The 20,318-nt window shown below is 36.5% G+C and overlaps 1 protein-coding gene across 6 annotated transcripts in view; it reads left to right on the top strand.

Annotated features, from left to right (window-relative positions):
- Positions 1-1,151: 1,151 nt before the first annotated feature.
- dync2h1 (dynein cytoplasmic 2 heavy chain 1) overlaps positions 1,152-20,318 on the top strand; it is a 104,790-nt gene continuing 85,623 nt past the window's right edge. For 5 of the 6 annotated variants that reach the window (XM_081614294.1, XM_081614292.1, XM_081614295.1 and 2 more), the window contains exons 1-35: positions 1,152-1,273; positions 2,603-2,806; positions 3,014-3,190; positions 3,481-3,619; positions 4,178-4,296; positions 4,538-4,682; positions 5,020-5,165; positions 5,298-5,384; positions 6,390-6,524; positions 8,185-8,298; positions 8,411-8,522; positions 9,155-9,279; positions 9,430-9,605; positions 9,951-10,146; positions 10,241-10,336; positions 10,499-10,660; positions 10,797-10,895; positions 11,765-11,904; positions 12,186-12,414; positions 12,949-13,076; positions 13,258-13,373; positions 13,516-13,643; positions 13,908-14,057; positions 14,537-14,742; positions 14,931-15,086; positions 15,176-15,290; positions 15,831-16,001; positions 16,473-16,631; positions 17,208-17,276; positions 17,429-17,583; positions 17,774-17,906; positions 17,999-18,116; positions 18,267-18,379; positions 18,516-18,629; positions 18,799-18,949. In XM_081614294.1, the coding sequence (XP_081470420.1) occupies positions 2,624-2,806; positions 3,014-3,190; positions 3,481-3,619; positions 4,178-4,296; positions 4,538-4,682; positions 5,020-5,165; positions 5,298-5,384; positions 6,390-6,524; positions 8,185-8,298; positions 8,411-8,522; positions 9,155-9,279; positions 9,430-9,605; positions 9,951-10,146; positions 10,241-10,336; positions 10,499-10,660; positions 10,797-10,895; positions 11,765-11,904; positions 12,186-12,414; positions 12,949-13,076; positions 13,258-13,373; positions 13,516-13,643; positions 13,908-14,057; positions 14,537-14,742; positions 14,931-15,086; positions 15,176-15,290; positions 15,831-16,001; positions 16,473-16,631; positions 17,208-17,276; positions 17,429-17,583; positions 17,774-17,906; positions 17,999-18,116; positions 18,267-18,379; positions 18,516-18,629; positions 18,799-18,949 (4,762 nt within the window). In that variant the 5' untranslated portion in view covers positions 1,152-1,273; positions 2,603-2,623. The remainder of the gene's footprint in view (positions 1,274-2,602; positions 2,807-3,013; positions 3,191-3,480; positions 3,620-4,177; positions 4,297-4,537; positions 4,683-5,019; positions 5,166-5,297; positions 5,385-6,389; positions 6,525-8,184; positions 8,299-8,410; positions 8,523-9,154; positions 9,280-9,429; positions 9,606-9,950; positions 10,147-10,240; positions 10,337-10,498; positions 10,661-10,796; positions 10,896-11,764; positions 11,905-12,185; positions 12,415-12,948; positions 13,077-13,257; positions 13,374-13,515; positions 13,644-13,907; positions 14,058-14,536; positions 14,743-14,930; positions 15,087-15,175; positions 15,291-15,830; positions 16,002-16,472; positions 16,632-17,207; positions 17,277-17,428; positions 17,584-17,773; positions 17,907-17,998; positions 18,117-18,266; positions 18,380-18,515; positions 18,630-18,798; positions 18,950-20,318) is intronic. The other variant, XM_081614291.1, reaches the window with a different exon arrangement.

Genomic DNA, 20,318 nt, shown 5'->3' with positions numbered 1-20,318 from the left:
ATTGGACTCCTATAAAACTAGGCTGGTTCCTATAGATGATGATTTAACCTTCTTAGTTTCTATTCACACTGTTTGTTTACTGATTAACTTGATACGCTATTTGTGGCCTTTATTCAACACTAGCTTGACAGGAAGAAGGGCAGAGCAAAAAGAGGAAGATGTGCAGCAAATGGCCCAGGGCTGGGAATCAAACCGGGGACAACAGCATTGAGATATGTAGCTTCTGTGAATGGTGCGCCTGCTCTACCACTGAGCCATCTGGTGCCTCACTTGACTCTTTTTATGTGGACGTGCATTTATGTAACCTGAGTGAGAAATCTGCAGGATGGCGTTAATGCATCCTTTACATCATGTACAAAAGATATTAAGAGTACAGTAAAGCCCCTTTCGTTTGATTTCAGTGAATTCACAGCATTAGTCAGTCACACGTGTTTAGAATCTAAAGTCTAAAACAAGTTAAAGGTCACATCAACAGATCGGGTACAGATGAGGGAAAAACCCACTATAGTATTTAGCCATTTTTACTTTCTCATTTGTAAAACTCATAATATTCCTGGGAAACAAAATATGCATCCATGTAAAGTTAGTTTCTTTGAATTGGGGCACTATTCTAGTTTCCTTGAATCATTAGCCAAACTTTTCAGCCTCTTACAAAACATTTCTTAAATGTTGTCCATCTCAGAGAGCTGTGCTTAATTAATTTTCCAAACATAATCTGCCAAGACATTATTGTCCACTAAAACCGATTGGACTGAACTAGAAGAACATTAGTAAAGAGTCCCATAGTAACTCTAAAGGAGTTGCAAACATCCAGAGTTTAGAAGGGAGAATATTTGATATGATACCTGTAAATTATATACTTCCTAAATCTGACCTTCACAGAGGAAGAAATAACCTATTATTGAAAGAAAGACATGTTCAAAGTTACTAAAAAAACTACAGCATTAAAAGGAAGTCTAGAATAAATATTTTCAATGCTGTTAAAATAAACTGCTAGGACTACACTCGCAGACCACGACCAGTAAATAAAAAAAGAAAAAACAAACCGAAACCCAGCAAGCAGAAATAGCACTTCTCCTCAGCTGAGCAACCCGCCCTACGTAAAGGATGTTAGTAAATTTGCGTAGTGTCACGTGGTACAACGTGTCGTAGTTGCTACCTAGTAACCACGCTAGCGTTGAGAAAAGCTCTGTTGGCAACATTGTAGCGCATAGCGTCAAACCAAGAACTGAATTCTCAAAAGCTGCGATAGCACAACGGTTACAGGTAAAAGGTAAATAAAAGTCAAACTTTCTCGTGTTGCTAACAAGTTGCAATTACCCTTGCTTATCGCTACGATGAATGTTTATTTCCAAGAGAACAGCTAACGTTAGCTAGTACGTTGGTGTTAGCTGTCCATGCAGAGCTATTGCTTTGCTTTAATAATAGCATAGTGACTTAGTTACTGTTTAAACCTACGGGTGAAATCAGAAAAAAAATATCACAGATTTGTAGTACATATTAATAGTGGAAATTACTTTTTAAGTTGCCAAACAATAATATATTTGTGCTTCTAATTTTTCTCTCTCGATGTGAAATTAATCATGGTTACAGATTTAACATATAAACCGTCAGTGCAGTTTGCTTATTTCGAATTGTGTTTAACCTCGAAAAAGTGGAGGGTATTACGATGCTTGGGCATCTGATGCAAGATCCATTTTATAAGTCAGTAATGTACAGAATGTATGTATAAAATACCTCAAAGAAACCCTTGCCCTACATAAATGAGTGGATCCAGGATTGAGAGTGTAAAAAAAAAAAAAGCAGCAACATCTTTGGCTCTTTTAAATTGTGGTGCCTGTGATGACACCTGGACCATTATACCATAAGCATTCTCACATTGAGAAAACCATCAGAATGAAAGTGCTCTCTCTAGTTTTTGCTTTTGGTAGGATATAAGTACACGTGGAAATGTGTCTGTTGAGAGAGAGAGTGGAATCATGCAGCGCAAGAATGTATTCGTTTTTGTTTGTTTGTAAATTAACACTGATGTTACAGGGATTTGTATTATTGCTTTGAAATGACTGTTAAGATTTTGGTATTCACTGAAGTGGATCTTGTAAAAAGTTGGAGCATCACAGTTGTAAACAATATTAGGTTGAACAGCACAATATATTGTCTCAGAATCGTCATAGCAATATCAATCAGTGCAATACTGCCATTGTAAATTACTGCTAGGATGCAATAGGTCATTGCATAGTAAGTTTCAGATGACATGGATAAAAAAACTGCCTGTAATATTCTATGCATACTGAAAATGCTTTTACAGTCCTCAGTTCTCAAACCTGATCTAAGTTTAATGTCTGACAAGGGAAAGCTCAAAAAAGTATTAGGGGCATTTTGATAAAACAAAATAACAATTCAGAAATAATGAGGGCGAATTGATGTCGCCATCAACATATTCAGTGATAATATTGGAGTTTCATGTTTTACTGATATTCTGTTACCCTGATATAATGTACTAATGCCTATCTTCCACATGTGGCAGGGGATTTCCTATCTAATCCCAACCCTGTCTTTCAAGTAGTGTGACTGTGTTATGTTTTTGCTTTGTCATTATTAGTTCGCAACATTGAGCTGAAAAATGCCCCATGGTCCAGAGGACCCTCGGAAAAAGTTTGTCCTGACCACAGCTGGAAACTTCTATGGTGTAAAACCTTCATCATCCCTGGCTGACAACCAAGAGCTGAACAACTTCTTGGATGATGGAAATGAATTTATCTTGTCATTTACCAGAAATAATAATGAGCTTCACTTGTCGAATAAGGTAACACACAAACTGCAGCAGAAAATGTCTACAAAAGTAAACTTTACAAAGCCAACATAGTAACACATGTTTAATTTGATGTTAGTAAGGAAGGCAAAAGTAATTAAGAGACCTCAATTTTGTTTCATATCCATTTCACTACATGTCTATTCTGTACTTGAAAGCTTTTTTCAAGTACATTTTTCTTACCGTTTCTTTTTTAATCAGATTGAGGCTTCTGAGGGGAATAGCAAAGAGAAGGTGTTGGTATTCTTCAAACTGCATCCCACTGTGATCACAGAAGACAACCTTCACAGGAGCCTCTTGGTGTCCTCCATGTTGGAATCTCCCATCACCACCCTCTATCAGGCTGTAAAGCAGGTTTTTGCACCTGTACTGCTTCAGGTTAGGCTTTTTACATGCATCATTCATTCAGAAAGGCGCATAGACTGTTGCAGGGTAAATTCTTGTTGGTCATGCAGTCTGGGAAAAAAAAAATCTCAGCATGCAAAAAAAAATTATTGTTTGGTTGCATTTTGAGACATTTACCATTTTAAAAAATCCTTCCTGGCTGAGCAAAGAATAATTGCTTTGAATGAAGGTACATATATGAGTAAATTTTCTTACATTTCGGTCTTCTGTAGGAGTAGAGATTGGCATGTTTTTTTTTCTTACAAGTCCTTGTATTCTTTAAGGATGAGCACTGGCGCTCAGTTTTTGACCCTAAGCTCGCAAGTCTGCTAAATGAGCTGGAAGCGGGCCTGGGCTCTGTGGTCCGCCAGTCTGGAGATAAACCTTCTGCCACCAAGGGCCGCACAGAAGATGATGTCCTGGGTATGTTCTTATATAAACTATTTAAAGAAATATAGTGATCAAGGTAACAGCTTCTTTATGGCTAAAGAGGTACTTTAATCCTTTTGGGGCAAAATGCAATGAATATCCATCTGCATAATATTTGCAGATATTAATATTTAATATTAAGATTTATTTATACACCAATTTAATAGTCAGCTAGACACCCAAGATTTCTGTTATATTTCTCTTAAGTAAGCAAATGGTACATTTCTCACAACAATAGATAAGATATGAGTTATTCATTTGGTAAGTTATTTATATAAAAAAACAATTATCTCAAAAATGTAAATGATCAATTGATTCTTAAAAACTGCAGATCAAATAAAACTTGGTCATCTGCAATATACTGTACACCTTCAACAATATTTTCAATAATGGCGAGCACTCAAAGAAATGATCTCCACTTAAAAGAGAAAGCTTTACAGTGTAGATTCAGATTTAATGAAGTATACAAAGAGAACATTTCAATTTGTTAATTTTAAATTGTTTTGATGATTATTTTTGTTTGATATTTTATTATTTTTACACTTAATGCAGGAATCCTGACCCCCAGTGATGAGTTCCAATTTTGGGCAAATCTTTCTGAGTCTGCAGAGAAGAGCAGTTTGAGAGAAAGGGCATCGTATTTCACACAGCAGTTCAAATCCATACAAAAGGTATGCAGGAGGTTTTTTTTTATTTTTTATATCATATAACAAGCTTATTGTTAAGGTAGTAAAACAAAACCATTTACAGTTTTCTACATGAAGCTGTTTTCTTTAAGTTGAACATCTTAAAATGTGAATGTCTGATTTTAGTACACATATAAAAACACTGTCATTAATGACTGTTACTAAGATATTTCTTTTATTTAGCATATAAAACTCCACATGGTGTGTGTGTGTGTGTGTCCACCAGGAATACGTTGGTCTTGACAGCTTGTCCATGTCAGATGTCGTGGATCTAGTGGAACAGAGCAAAGATACTCTTGATGATGTTTGGAGACAGACAGATTTCCAGCCCTATCCAGAGCTGCGAATGATCCGGCTAATGGACATTATTGGTGGGAATCTCACTGACAGACATGAACCAAAACAAGGAACTAAAAACATTTTTTGCTGATGTTTTTTTTTTTTTTTTTTTTTTTTGTAAAGCAAAATGACATCTTAGTGTGTTTATATTTAGTCAAATGAACCACTCTACATCATTGAAATGGACAGTTTGGAGAACCAAAACTGAGTTTGGTTGCATAAAACAGCTTCATGTACTTAACATTTTATGCTGACACGTGTTTTTTCTTTAAGTATGAAATTGCTATTATTTTAATAATGTCATTTACTGTACGTGATATGCTTAAATGAGTCTTTTTTTTTTTATCTTTGTGGTTGTACCTGTGAAAGGTGGAGCTTTAGGAAGGTATGTCCAGAAGAAGCTGAGTGGTCTTAAAATTTTTGAGGAGCCATTTCTATTGGTGAGAGAGAATCTCAGAACAGGGGTCTCCATCTGTGAGCAGTGGGTGGTAGCCTGCGAGCATTTGACTGGACAGGTATGACAGAGGCTGATCTGTACAAAGATTTTATTCAGAGACGCAAGTTTGACTCAAAAATATTGTTGGTCACTTTATTAAAAGAAATACAATGAATGCCAAAATTGTGTTTGCCTTTATCTTCTTTCTCAGGTGTGGAAAAGACATGCTCCACATTCTTGGAAAGGAAATAAACACTGTCCACAAACCCTTCACTGCCTTGCAAAGCGGCTAAATGAGGTAACTAATGGTTCTAACATGATTTTTCATTCAGGAACACGAAAGAATAATTTCTCAAATGTTGTTTTACAGCAGTCAGTGGGTGAAATAACATGCTTTCAGTGTTCCACATTTACTCAGGATTTGACTTGTTTTCCTAAACATGAAAAAGAGGAAGCAACAATGAGCTATTTTTAAGAAAATAATATTTTCTTTTCTTATGTAGTGTTTTTGTTTTCTCAGAAGAATTTTCAGCCAAAGGGCCTTGTAAATTCCCATTTTCGCAAAGTGTAAAACCTACAACTTTTTTATAATAAAGGGGAATTCAAAAATCTGATCAAATGGACTATATTGTGAATTTGACTGGACAGGTATGAGGTACAGCAAAACACATACAACAGAGTAACATGAGAAAACAGCGTTGTATTGAATTGGAGCAGGGGTCTTCTTGTCCAACATTAGAGTTTGACTTATTTCTAGAAGAATGGAAGAATGGTTCTCTTACTCTTGTTCAAAGCCTTTTTTGAAGTCTGTAACGTGTTTACAGTTGTGAAGACTAGGCAGACATGACAAACTCTAAGAGTTAAGGACAGGATGTCATTCAAGTTCATAGACACACTAGCAAATATGTTTTGAGAATGTACTGAATCGGGTGCTTTTAAAATGTCATTACTGTTAATCTTTTTGGATCATTTAACAAATTGTGGAAAAACACACAAACCTTGGAAAATTATCTCAGGATTTTCTTATAATGACTCCAAATGTTTTCAGTCAGTACAACATAAGGGAGCTTCTTTTCTCTTTATAGAGTTTTGTGCTGTTTAATTTTTTCTCTGCCTTGTTGGAGTTTTTTTCTGTTGAAGTTTTAAGGTTGCTGTCTGGTGATGTATCGTGTTCATGGATACTTCTGTTTTTCCCAGGTTATTCTAAGGGACCACAATGTAATGCAAAGTAGAGCTATTTCTGCTATGCAATATTAGAGAAAACAATCATATTTGATCCTTGTTGTATCTCTGTGTCTGCTAGGTGGTGACTGTCCGCATGGTTCATGAAAAGCTGCTGTGTTTGCTACCGGGAGGAAAGCAGCAGGCCCTGTCTGCTGACCGTGTGTTTGAACCGTTTTCTGGACTCAATCCTGTACATTACAATCCCTACACTGAGGTCAGATTTAGAGCACTCTGTCAAAACTTGGCATCAATAGGCATTTAGAATGTTTTTTTTTTCAATTTCTAAGTCCGTTTTCTACAACATTTCCTTTTCAATGGACCTAGCAAAATAACTTACATGACCTATTCTCCTCCATTGCCATAGTCAAATTACAGATATTGTATTAAGTCTTCAAAATAAAATTATTTTGAGTATTTAAGAACTAAAAATACTAGATGAAAATACAAAACCAGTTCTGCTCTCATTTTAATTTACAGAAACTTAATGTATAGGCAATTTAATCCAATTTATCCACAATTTAATTAATGATAGACAACAAAGGCCTAATTAGCTTATGACTCTGCACAGATGACATGCGTTGTCACTTTGCTGAAACTGCATCATGTGTGAACTTGTAGCCTGGACTTTTTGTTTTTGCTGACGTGATGTGGTCATGTTATGGTATGTCAGGGACTGCACATCTCCTTAGACTCAGTCATTAATAGCCTATAGCAGTAAGATGTAATATGTAATCTCTCCAGACAGGGAAATCCCGGCCAAATGTGGAAATTCTATCTCAATAAATCTATTGTTATTAGGTTAATAAGATGTGCTTAAATAGTTGTGACCAATAGAAGTACAAGTAAAAGTAATAGAAAATGTGAACTGAGTGGTTGAGCTCTCTCAGAAAAGCCAGTCATAATCCAAAAATTATAAGGCACTCATTATTTTGAGCATAAATGAGTCTAATCTCTTTGGTATTTTTTTATTAACATCCAGCTTCTGGTGGTGTTCTCACTTTCCATTTGTGAGATGATCTTACTACTTCACTTTTTGTGAAAATAAACTCATGGCCTATTTCACACATCCAGCAGATATTTTGGTAATAATGTGCTCGAATCTGACCATTAGTTATTTGTGGAGCACCTGAGGTTTCAAAACAAATTATGTGCCGTAAGGTTTTAGTTTTCATTGACAAAATGAAAAGTTTTTTTCACCAGAATAATCAACGGCTTCAGTAGAAAGTAAACAGAAAGAGAAACATATCCGGATGCAACATTGGTATTTTTACAGAAAAGAAAAAACCCAAAGAAGGTGAAAGCAGTGAGAGTCTACTTTAATATATTTACATCAATAGCCTCTCTCACCTTGTGGTTTCTCAGTTAACGCCTGAACACAAACCTCTATTATAGATCACTTTGTTCCTTTGCAGCGTGGCAGGCGACCTACTGAGACCACTCTTCTGCAATAGCAGAATCAAAGAAATGTGGCTTACAAATATATTTTCCTATCCGTTTCCCCCATGGTACTGCTCTGTGTCGTAGTCCTCATGTGTGTTCTCCAAATGGATTCGGTACTTTAAATACATAAAAAGTTGTGGTGCACCATCCTCAGCAGGTTTTTATCTGTGTCCAATTCTGCTTAGCAACATATTTCTTGGATCAAACAGCCATGAAAGCCAGTTCATCATGACTTTGTGTTTATTTCTATCTCCAGAGTTTGGCCAGGGTGTAATATTAGAGGTTCAGTTTTAATTGTCATTTCCATCTTTTCCTTTCAGTTGATCATCACACGAAATAAACATGTAGACATGTATATGTCATGGAATGAGAAGATGTGAAAAGCATTGGATTTTTCCTTTGCTCATGCTGTGACTGTCTTACGTTTATTGTAGCCTCTTTGGAGAGCAGCAGTGGTTCAGTTCGAGCGAGTAATTGCTCCGTCAGAGCAGGAGGTTGCTTGCAGACTAAAGAGCCACATCGCTGATGTGCAGGACAACCCACAACAGGTATTGGAACTCAACACTTGAACATCTGTTCAAGTGTTGAGTTCAAGTTGTTGTTCAAGTTTTATTTAAGTAGACAGAGGGAACTTATGTTGTGTGTTTGTTTATTATGTAGCTTCTGCAGGTATTTCAGAAACATAAGGAGTTAATCAGGCGCCCAACAATCAGCAAAGAGCTCCAGTCAGAGAGGGAGAAGCTGCTGGCCAAGCTCCTTGACTACAACAAGGGTACATAATTATTGTGTAAAATCACTGTTACTGTCTCAGATAAGATGTGATTGTGATTTATTGTGCTTATGTGAGATAGAAAATCTTAAAAAATGGATTCTACATCTACATTTGATCGTAATTATTGGACTGTTTGGATCTTATTACAGAATTAAAACTATTGTTTCAACTTAAAATTGATGATTTAGTCAATTAACTGTGTAATCAGATATAACAGTAAAGGTCAGAGAACTTTTAGAAAGTTTTATTAAAAAGCAGAATCAAAAAGAAGTCATATCTGAAAAGGAACACGTGATAGAGGTAGTTTTGTGAGAACTACTGTTGTTCTAAATATGTCTTGAAGGTGCCCTCTGTGTCAGACTGTAGACACCGTTCCTCACCAGTGGAACATGCTAATACACTCACACTCCTGCCTACCTCAATAGAGAAATAATTGAGCAAAACCTGAGTGATGAATTGAGACTTTTCTTTTTACAGTGAATGCCTTTTACTGGGTCTTTTCTGAAATCACTAATAAATCCACTCAATCAAAGTATCTGACTCATAAAACAAGTTTTAGCTGAAAGCTAGTCCTTAAAGTCCTTAAAGACTAAGTAAAGTGACTCAATTCTGTGCTATTGATTTTTTTCAAGGCCTGAAGAATGATTTTGAGAGCCGTTGCCATGGAGGCCCTGGAGAGAAGACTGGCCCGCTTGTTGGCAGGAACCTCCCTGAGGTTGTCAACAAAATTGTTTGGGTGCGACATCTGTTACACAAGGTAAAGGAGGATGTTTTATATGAGTTAAGAAACTTCCAGTATTATAACCTAAGACTTAAAGAACAGACTCTCTTTGATTAAATGGAAAGAGAATGTCCACATGAAAACGCCCCAACTCTTTTCATTTTTATGCTTGCTCTCTTGTGTCAGGTGGAAGACTCTGTCAGGATATCAGAGGCTCTGCTTTCAGACCTGTCTGGCTTCAAGAGTTTTCTGCGGTTTTGCGATGATCTTCTGGAAGTGTTGAGGGCGTATGAACAGGAACAGTTTGAGGACTGGTCCAGAGAGATACTTTTTGGATTGGCTGACCCAAAATTAGGGATCAGGTTAGAAATATAGAATTTTAAAAGAAGCTTTTAAACTAATTATGCAGAGGTTTGAAATATAGTTCTGCTTGATTTACTACAAGTCATTAAGCAGGGGCATTACGGTAACGTATAGTGCTTGTAATTTACGCAATTTCAAAGTTAAGTCTTAAATTTAATTCAGCAAAACTTACAGAAACCATTTTTTGTATGATTTTTATGTCAAAGATACTAAATCCCAATAATGCTTTGCACATAATCAGCATTGGTATCAAAACAAGGAGGTCCAAGTGTTTTTTTTTTGTGGTTTTTTTTTGTTCTACAAACAACCTCATGTCTCAAAGTTGATTCCCTCCATCTGTGTAGTCTTCAAGCCAGTAATCGGGTTATGGAACTGGACCATGTGGATGGCAGGCTGAAGATCCAGTACTCAGACAGGTTGGTCAGTCTGCTCAAGGAGGTCAGGCAGCTTTCAGCTCTGGGTTTCCCCATTCCAGCCAAGATACAGCAGGCAGCTAATACAGCAGACAAATTCTACAGGCAAGCTATCGTCCTAAAACAGGTGAGTCAGTAGGTTAGGATCCATAATGTCTCCTTTTTACGTAAAAATACATTCTAAATGTAAATGTTTTGTGAACAATGTCTCTGTGTTGTAGGTGGCCCATTTCTACAACACAATTGACCAACAAATGATTCCCTGTCAGAAGCCCATGATGCTTGGTCTTGCATTGGGTTTTGAGCAGGTCATAAAGGTACAGAGGCAAATCACGAGACAAAAGCATTAAATGTGAAATGTAAAATTATAATATTGTCAGACACAAGTACTTACTGTATCTTCAGCAACAAAGCAGATTGACTGTTTTAAACAATTTTGTGCTTTTAGATTTGATGTGATTTTATTTATTTTTTGTCAGAATCATCGTTCCCAGTCAAAGGAGTCTGGTAGTAAACTCCAGATCACCTGGGATAATCCCAAAGAGTTGGAGGTATACATCAGCAACCTGCAGTCTGCTGCAGAGAAGCTTTCCACTGAGAACAGAAAGCTACGGAAATGGCACACTGATTTCATCGACAAGGTGATAGCACTGAGACAGAGCAACAGTAAATTGAATTATTGCCATAGGTCCGTGGAGCCTGATTCTTTCCTCACTCAATCAGATAGTGATAACTTGAGGTTATGTTTCTGTCCATACCTCTGGGTGTACTTCTCAGGTGGTGGTGCTTATGAATGTGGACCTACTAAAACATCAGCAGCGATGGAAAGATGGCCTCCAGGAACTCCGCACTGGCTTTGCCACTCTGGAGGCTCTGGTATTTACAAAATTATAGAGTTGCATGTATTTATTTGTTTTTTTTTTAATTAGAGGACAGATTATATTAAAACTGATCTTATCAACCTGACTGTAAATATTAATATAAACTACAAAAGTACGGTACAATTTTAACTTTAAAGCAGGCCACAGCAGATTTTTGTTGGGATTTCCCCTCCATCACTGCACCACCACTTCCTACCTATGTCTGTGCTTGATGAGTTTTTCTTGTTTTTACATTTGACCACAGATCTTTTCCAAGCTTGGATACAAGCAGCAGAAATAGCTTTAAATCCTGGCTCTGTTAAAATAACATTTAAGCGATGGCCCTTTTTCTAGAACGTGTATAACTATTGCATTTGTACCCAACTTCAGTCATGCCCTGCAACTTCTAGATGAATCTCTTCTGAATCTCTTCTCTGCTGGTTAGCCAAAAATTGTACTCAAGAAAGAGTAACAAAACTTTTACAAATATTTTACTTAAGTAGAAGTAAAACATCAAAAATGTTACTCAAGTAAGAGTAAAAAACTGTGAAATAACTGACATTAAAATGTGATTTAATATTTTACAGTAGTATCATCAGACAGATGTAAAAACAAAAAGTTATGTCCAATCTCTGATATTTTGAAGGCAAATAATAATACCCATAAATAACATAGTTACAACATAACAAATTTAGACACTTTAACAAATAACTTTTTTAGCAATAAATTTATATATAGTTTCAGTTTCATAAATTTTATATTTATATATGTATATAAATATAAAATGTATATATGTATATAAATATAAAATGGGCCCGGGGTGTACAGACTTGAGAGATAACAATGAATATATGTGCATTTGCATTTCTCTTTGTGTTCATATAGGGGTTCAGTTGGGATGACATGCAGGCTTGGCGTCAGCACTGGAACTATCAGCTCTTCAAGGCTCTTGAACACCAGTATCAGACTGGTCTGGAAGCTCTGAATAAGAACTTGCCTGACATACATGTTGACCTCATTTTCAAGTAAGTGTACTTTTAGCTGAGAAGCTATTTTTCTCTATGTTGCTTTTGCCTGCCTGTGTTGTTCTTTTTATATATATATTTTTTCCCCCCACTCATTTTCGCCTTTATATGCAGATCGCTAACCAGACTTGTTACTTTGCCTCCCACCTCTGAATTTCCACACATCTACCTCACATTTCTTAATTTCCTGTCCAACTCTTCCTCTTTTATGAACACTTTTTTTGTGCTGGTATTTATAATAAGTTGTGAGCTCTTTTATATTATTGTGACCTTCTCAACAGGCAGGGCCGTTTACAGTTTCGTCCGCCATTCGAGGAGGTGCGAGCTCGATATTTCAGGGAGATGAAGCGTTTCATCTCAATCCCAAACCAATTCAAAGGAGTCAGCATCCAGGGGGAGGAGCTTATCTTCAATATAATGATAGACAGAAACGCCTCTGGGTTCCTCACTATTTTCAGCAAAGCTGAGGACCTCTTTAGCCGCCTGCAGGCCACACAAGATAAGTTCAAGGTGAATTACCAGAACAGAATGTGACTTTGACAGGAAGCTATTGTAGAACTTTATGTCCGGATTACCTTAATACAAGTGTTCGGACATTTGTTTGTTCAGAAATTAGACCAGATTTGAACATTTAAAAGAAGGTTAAATATTTACTCTCTTCCCACCTTTTTTGCTAAGTGAGTCTTTTCTCAGTTCTCTAATTTGTTTTCTTTGAAAGAATGAAACTTTGATCACTCATGCTTCTCCATTTATATACTGTAGCTCTGTTGTTTTTACTGTCAGCATTTTTCCCCTAGGAGTACCCCCTAGAGAACATTAAGGAACAGTTTGCTATCTTGTCACTTCTGGCACTTAGTCAAGCATATCTAACTCACAGGGGAGAAACCCTCAACCTCATACTTCTCTATTGTCATCTAGTTCTGTTTTTATTTCGTCATTTGTGTTTCACGGTAGGACGTTCGGTTTCTGTCACCTTTAACACAAAGCTATGTAAAAATGGGAAATATGCTCTGCGACTAACTGACATTTGTCTGGCTTGTCTAGGAGTGGGTGGTGCTGGGCCAGGTGGATTTAGAGAAGTTGGTTGAGACGCATCTCACGTCTGTGCAGGACTGGGAGAGAAATTTCAAGGCCCTCAAGGCCAGAGGGAAAGAGTCAGAAGGCCTTCCCAGGTACATGTAACAACAACAACAGATTTAATCAGTTGATAAATCTAATCCAATCATACTAAACAGAATGGTGAATACAACAAAAATGGAAATAGATTTCATAAATACATAGATTTAATCCTTAGTTAATTGTTTGGTGCAGTTCACATTATTTTAACAACAAATCTGGTTTTCTGCTCGTCAGCCAGGAGAAGGTAGACTGTATTACAGTCAACTGTGATCCAGTGAAAGCCACCATTGATGACCTGATCCAGAGATTGTTTGACTTGCTGCTCTTATCGCTTAAGAAATCAATACAAGGTAACCACCTTCACATTTTTCCCTCCAGTCATTTCATTCTTTGCATTTTGTTAATGCCTTTTTTGCGCTTTTTTTTGTTTTTGCTCTAGTGTTAGGTCCAATGTTTATTTTATCTATGTTTATTTTTTCCCCTTAATTTTAGGCCATAAACATGCCATAGAGAGCTTTGTGTCAGAGTCAATGGAAGCACTGGTCACACGACCTGAAAGCATGGAGGAGATTGGTGCAGCTTCTGGCAAATACAACCAGATCGTTGCTCGTAAGCCTGAAGTAAGACATACCTACACCTGAAACCTGCTTAACTGTGAAAATAGTGTTAATCAGTTAGACTGTATTGGGTTTGCTACCTTACTTTACTCCTTATATTTATTATCTATTAGAGATATTAGGTTTTGTCAATATTAAGTCAAATAAAATTTAGATAATTTCTTTTTAACAAATGTATCACATTTCAGACACTTACATTGCAATGCAGTGTAGCTCAGATGTTGACTATGTAGTATGAAAAATATTGTATTTGATGTCTGTTCCTAGATCTTGCCTCAGTTCCAGTTTGCTGAGGAGAAAAACTGCCTTCTGCGTGCTGTGGCTGGCGCAGGTCTGGACTCATTATCCTCACTGAGGGCCAAGTGGGACAAACTGGAACTTGTCATGGAGAGCCATCAGCTAATGATCAAAGACCAGGTGAAGTCAACACATATTAACTTAGAATTACTATTCGGCAACTAGGAATGCACAACATATCGGCATTAACATCTGCATCAGCTTATGTTAGTGTTAGACCAATATATATATATATATATATATATATATATATATATATATATATATATATATATATATATATATATAAAATATTGGTAAACATCAAATTTCTGCTATAACAACTATATTAGTATTGGGTATTGACATCAGCCCAAATTTTAATATCAGTGCATCCGTATCTGCAATGGGTTGCAGATATGGATCCAGAGAAGTATTCACATATCCAGACTTATTTATGTTTTCCAGCTGCAAACCTCACAAAGCAGTACTTTATGATGATTTGTTAAAGTAAAAACATATTGGAGTTCCAGGAGTTCCAAGGACATGAGTAATTTCTTTTAGCTACTTTTTGTCCTAACAGGTGATGTTTCTGCTGTTTTTGCTGTCTTGATTCTCAGGTAGAGGTGATGCGAAATCATGCAGCTGGTCGTATCAGTGTCTACAGGGCAGATTTGGAGCGCTTCAAAGCACGCTGGGACCAACTAAAACCTAAAGACGAGATGCTTGAGACTGGTGATCATGCTGCCCTGCTGGCTTGCCTTCAGACAATCAGAGACAAACAGCAGGAGTTCCAGGATATGGAGGTTGTACGCAATAAACTGCTGTAAGTTTGGTGCAATTTGATGAACTTATATTAAGGGTAAACAGAAGACTAGGCAGGGGGAACTTCTTCTTGTATAGTATATTCTACATGTTCTGCTCTAACCATGGTCTTCACTTCCACCTCAGTTTAGAACAAAGTGAATTTTAATAGAAGAGTAAGCAATATATTTTTACATTGCTTTTTTGCAGTGAAGATTGCACATATTTTAATCTGGAGCCTCCAGATTTCTCCCTGGCAGAAGACACAAAAAGAGACATGGATGAGCACAGTCAGATGTGGAGTCTGTATGAGGAGTGGCAGCAAGGCTTCACAGAAAAGGCCCAGGAAGATTGGATTACATTCAGGTTTGGCTGCTAAGACAGACCCAGAAGATCCTAATGTGCTTATTATGCCGAATGTATTTTCTCATGTGTTTGTTTGCTGGGTTTTACAGGAGTAAAACATATGTGTTTGAGGAGTTTCTCTTTACATGGCAAGACCGACTGAGAAAACAAGAAAAACCAACAGCCATGTCTGTTAAACTCCAAGGAGAAGTGGACAAATACAAGGTATGGACATTATGAAAAAAAAAAAACTATATATATATATATATATATATATATATATATATATATATATATATATATATATATATATATATATATATATATAACTTTGCTGTGTTGGATTTTTTTGGACTTTTTTCATTTTTGCAAAAACAAAAAAAAAATCTTTTTTTACAAAGGAGCAAAGAGTTATATCTGGAGAGGTTTTGTTGCATTGTTTCTTTAGTTGAGACAATCCAGTTGGAGGTAAAATACCGTATATTATACCTGTACTGACAATTTTATGTTGATGTACAAATTTACTCTTAAATGTCATGAGAGTTAATGTTTACCTCATTACAGTCGAGTCGTTTGTGTTTTTGCCGTATCATCCAAAGATTTTCAGGAATTTAGTTTATAACTTAAAATAAAATATTGGTTGTTGCACCTCAGAGGTCAGGAATTGAGCAGTACATTACAAGTTTCTATTCTAGATATATTTGGCTAAACATTTGGTGCAACGGTTTTGTGTATTTATGTCTGTTTTTTTCCCTGCTTGATCAGAACATGGTGCCTGTGCTGAAGTATGTTCGCGGGGAGCACCTTTCACAGGACCATTGGTTGGACATGTTTCGTCTGCTGGGTCTTCCACGAGGGACCACCTTAGAGAGACTTACCTTTAATGACCTCCTCGGAGTAGCAAATACCATCATAGAGAAAGCGTTGGAGCTTAAGGTTTGTAGGAACATGCTTATGGATGAGAATTACTGATCTGATCAAAGGCAAATGTGAAAATAATTTCAGCTCCCTTGTTAAAAAAAAAAAAACATTATTCAAATGTTGATAAGTCAGGTTAAGATATTATCTAAACATTTCTTAGGATGAGATGTAAGATTTACCCTCTTCATTTTTAATGCTTGATGATTCTGAAGATTTTTTTTGTAAAAAATAATGTTAGACGGTGTTCTTAAAGAAAATCTGTTGCAGCTTTGCACATAGAAAAAATTAAATTTATCCGTTCTCTGCAAAAAAAAGCTGAGGCTCAGTCAGAATGAATGTAGAACAAGTCTTTCAGCAGATTTTTGGGCTATTTCAAAATGCATTAAGCACAATGATGATGTGAGCCAGCAACGTTTAATCATATCTCTTTAAGAAGCAGTAAGCTTTGAACATGTTGTTTTCACATGTTTTCTTTGTTTACCCCAGGATCTGAATAGTCGTGCTCAGGCAGAGGTGTCAATCAGAGAAGCCCTAAGGGAACTGGATTTGTGGGGTGCTGCAGCCATTTTCACTCTCACTGAGTACACAGACAGCAGTGGGCGCACACTAAGTCTCATCAAGGACTGGAAGGATATAGTCAACCAGGTGACGTGAAACCTGCTTGTTGATTTAAGTGGATGTGTGTGTACAAGGTCTATAAAATAAGGACTACTAATTACATGCTGGGACACAGTGATTACAATCATAGAGTTGGAAATAACTTCATTATTGTAAAAATTTATTTAACAGTAAATATTTCACCCCAGAGTGAGTGCTAAATTATATTCAGAGTAACTTACAGGAGTCTGTTTGACTGTTTTGCTTACATTCTTTGAGCAGGTGTCACTTGCATGTTTAGTTATCTGTTAACTTGCAAATGTTAATAGATTTGGCTCAAATTCTGTCCACTTTCTGCTTCTGAAAAAGGCTTAATGTAAATATTTTAGCATTTAATTCAAAAAGAAGAGAATATTATTATTTAACTAGATAAGCTTTCTTTTTGTTACATACTTTTTCAGGCTGGTCTTAAACTGAAACCTAAGAACTTACCTTAAATAACTGTTTTAGAGGAAAACATGATTGTCACAAAGATACATTGTAGGAAATACAGGCACATTAATGTCCACTGAAATGTTACGGCTTAGCAAACTCTGGCTCTATCACCACTCTTTGCCCATACAGGTGGGAGATAACCGCTGTTTGCTGCAGTCTTTGAAAGACTCACCCTACTATGACAACTTCCAGGACAAGGTTAGGTCAGATTATTACAGTTAACAGTTAAACTGTTAACTGTAAACTTAACAGTTTACAGTTTAAGATCTGTAAACTGTTAAGTTTACAGATCTTAACAGTTTTTAAGTGGTTATAGCCACAATGATAACATTGATGCGTTGTCTCATCAGATCAGCCTGTGGGAGGTTCGCCTGTCAGACTTAGATGAGTATCTGCTCAACCTTAATGCCATTCAGAGGCGCTGGGTTTACCTAGAGCCTATTTTTGGAAGAGGAGCGTTGCCTCGAGAGGAGGCCCGGTTCAAACGAGTGGATGAAGATTTCAGGTATTCTGTACTTGGATTTGTCCCACATTCCCGTAGAAATTATACCCATACATTCCATTTGCTAGTTCTTTTTTATAAGTGTGTATTTTTTTATATGATACACAAAAGACATGAGGATATAGACAGGTAATAATCAATAAAATGCATTTTATGAAAAAAAAAAAAAACATTTTCTCCACTTATGCAACAGATCTATAATGTCAGACATCCAGAGGGACAACAGAGTTGTGTCTCTGAGCTCACGGGCTGGCATCAGAAACTCCTTGGTCACATTACTGGATCAGCTGCAACGCTGCCAGAAGTCACTGAATGAGTTCTTGGAGGTACATTTACAGACTTTGCTCTGTCCAAATACTTTTGCTTATTTCGCTTTCCAGCAAATTGTTAAATTGTTAAAACTGTGTGGTTTATTCAGGAGAAGCGTTCTGCTTTCCCACGATTCTATTTCATTGGTGATGATGATCTTTTAGAAATTCTGGGACAGGCGACCAACCCGAGTGTCATCCAGACTCACCTGAAAAAACTCTTTGCAGGTCGGTCACCTCTGTTGGTTTTCTATCCAGCTGTTTTCATCATCTAGGTTGTGCTGATACATCTTCGTTCATTCCATCCTTTTGTTTCCCTGCCGTCCCACTGGGCAGTAATAATTTAGACACTGAAATCTGCATGTATGTATTGCGCAGGCATCTACAGTGTGGTGTTTGACAAGCCATGCCAGAACATTGTCGCAATGTGTTCTTTGGAGGGAGAAGTAGTCCAGCTAAGAAACGTTGTGCACATCTCCAGTCTTGTTGAGGTACAGAATTTTCTGAAAGTTTTTAATAATCCACGATGTATACTCGAGGTTTGTGGTAAAAATGTTGTTTCCATTGTCAAGAATTGTATGTTGGTGCTGACCGGAGCCAATACATTAAGTCTTATTATTTTTCAAGGTTTGGTTAAGTGAGCTGTCCTTGGAAATGAAGGAGACTCTGAAACATCTGCTGAATGAATGTCTGTCTATGGAGAGGAAAGGGGAAGTGGATCCCTCACGCTTCCCTTCACAGGTACACACACAAACACCTTTACACACATAACTGTTTTTAAAGTCTGGTGAAACTGGACCACACCACTGTTTCAAATTATTAAGTTATGTCAAAGGTGACTTAAAGTTTAAATCATATCATTCACTCTAAGAAATACATATATATCTAATTTATTTTATGTTTGATGTAGATTCTCTGCCTGGCTGAGCAAATTCAGTTTACTGAAGATGTGGAAAGAGCTATAAAGGAGAAAAGTTTGCATCAGCTGGAGTTGGAGCTTAATAGCAAATTGGAGCACTACACCACAGTAGAAACCAGCTCAGATGACCATCCTAACACAGGTGGGTTGTTGTGGTTAATATTATCTTTAAACATTTTGGTTTGGATTTTTTGTTTCACTCCAGAAAATGGAAACAGAACACATCCTGAGAACAAACAAATAGATCTGAGGCACTTTCTTCAGATCTACAGAGCTCTCTCACTTTTTAATCATCCCACATGCAATTTAACATGCGTTGATCTCTGCATGTTCATTAGGGCAGGGCAGAGATCATTATATATAATGTGTTTGAATCAAATGGTGAGATAGCAAAAGAGCCCCACCCCTGATGGTCATCCACTTTTTTGACGAAAACTTGCTGTACTTCGGTTCTATAATTTAGTTAAGCGTGTACCAGTTCACTGTCATCTCCGAATATTTATTTGATTTATAATGTATATCATTTTGCTCACCCTCAAACAGAAAAAAAACCTGCTAGTCTTGAGAAATATTTATTTACAAACATATTTTGGACCTCTTTTACTTCGTCATAATTATGCTGTAATTCAGAAATCTCAGAAGACGTGTGGATGTTATCCTAATAGCTGTTTTGAAGTTTTTAATCTTTTCTTTCCATAAAGGACTATTAATTTCTTTAATGGCAGTCACACAACTGGTATCATATCATCATAAATTTTGAAGTTCAGTTCTCACTTTTCCTTTAGGAGACATTGTTCAAAAGTCCGCTGTATATTATATGTGTGAAACATGGTTTGTGATAGGTAGGGCTTTTTTATAATTAATACTTGTGTGTGTGTATGTATATATATATATATATATATATATATATATATATATATATATATATATATATATATATATATATATATATATGTTTTTCTGACCAATTCAGTTCTTTACAGATTGTAATTTATTGTCTATTTTTGAAGGCACCCATATAAATTGTGTGCTGAAGTGGGAATTTTTTTTTTTTTGGAGACAATGATTTGCGTTCTTCACTGCAAAGCACAACATTAATCACACTCAGGCCTTCATTAATATCATCTTCTGACCCTGTTGTCCTTCAATTTGGTTGTTAGACATATTACCCACAAGTGGCATGCCCCTTAAGATTAATTATGATTCTATAATCATTCTTACTAGTTGCTGTCGCTTTTAGTGTGCACTTTACTCATTATTTTTTGTTTTGTGGAAGTCTTTTTTCAGATAAATTGCATCTCATTATGTTTGTATAAGAATGTTTTGTGGAACCTCTTTAAAATTAATCTCACATTATCCACTGGTACTCATTTGTTTTATACTTTCTGCACAGTGATGTCCTAGTCAGTAGATGTAGAAAAATGAAGTAAATGATTGTGTGTTTGATTGTTACACAGTCAGACAGAAACTGTCTTTTTATGAACTTCACATCCTCTTGCATTGTTAGCGAT

This window comes from Poecilia reticulata, chromosome 13 (assembly GCF_904066995.2).
Source record: "Poecilia reticulata chromosome 13, P_reticulata-male-v2, whole genome shotgun sequence".
NCBI lineage: Eukaryota > Metazoa > Chordata > Actinopteri > Cyprinodontiformes > Poeciliidae > Poecilia > Poecilia reticulata.
Note: the sequence above shows the minus strand (reverse complement) of the source record. Positions and strands in the feature narration are given on the sequence as shown.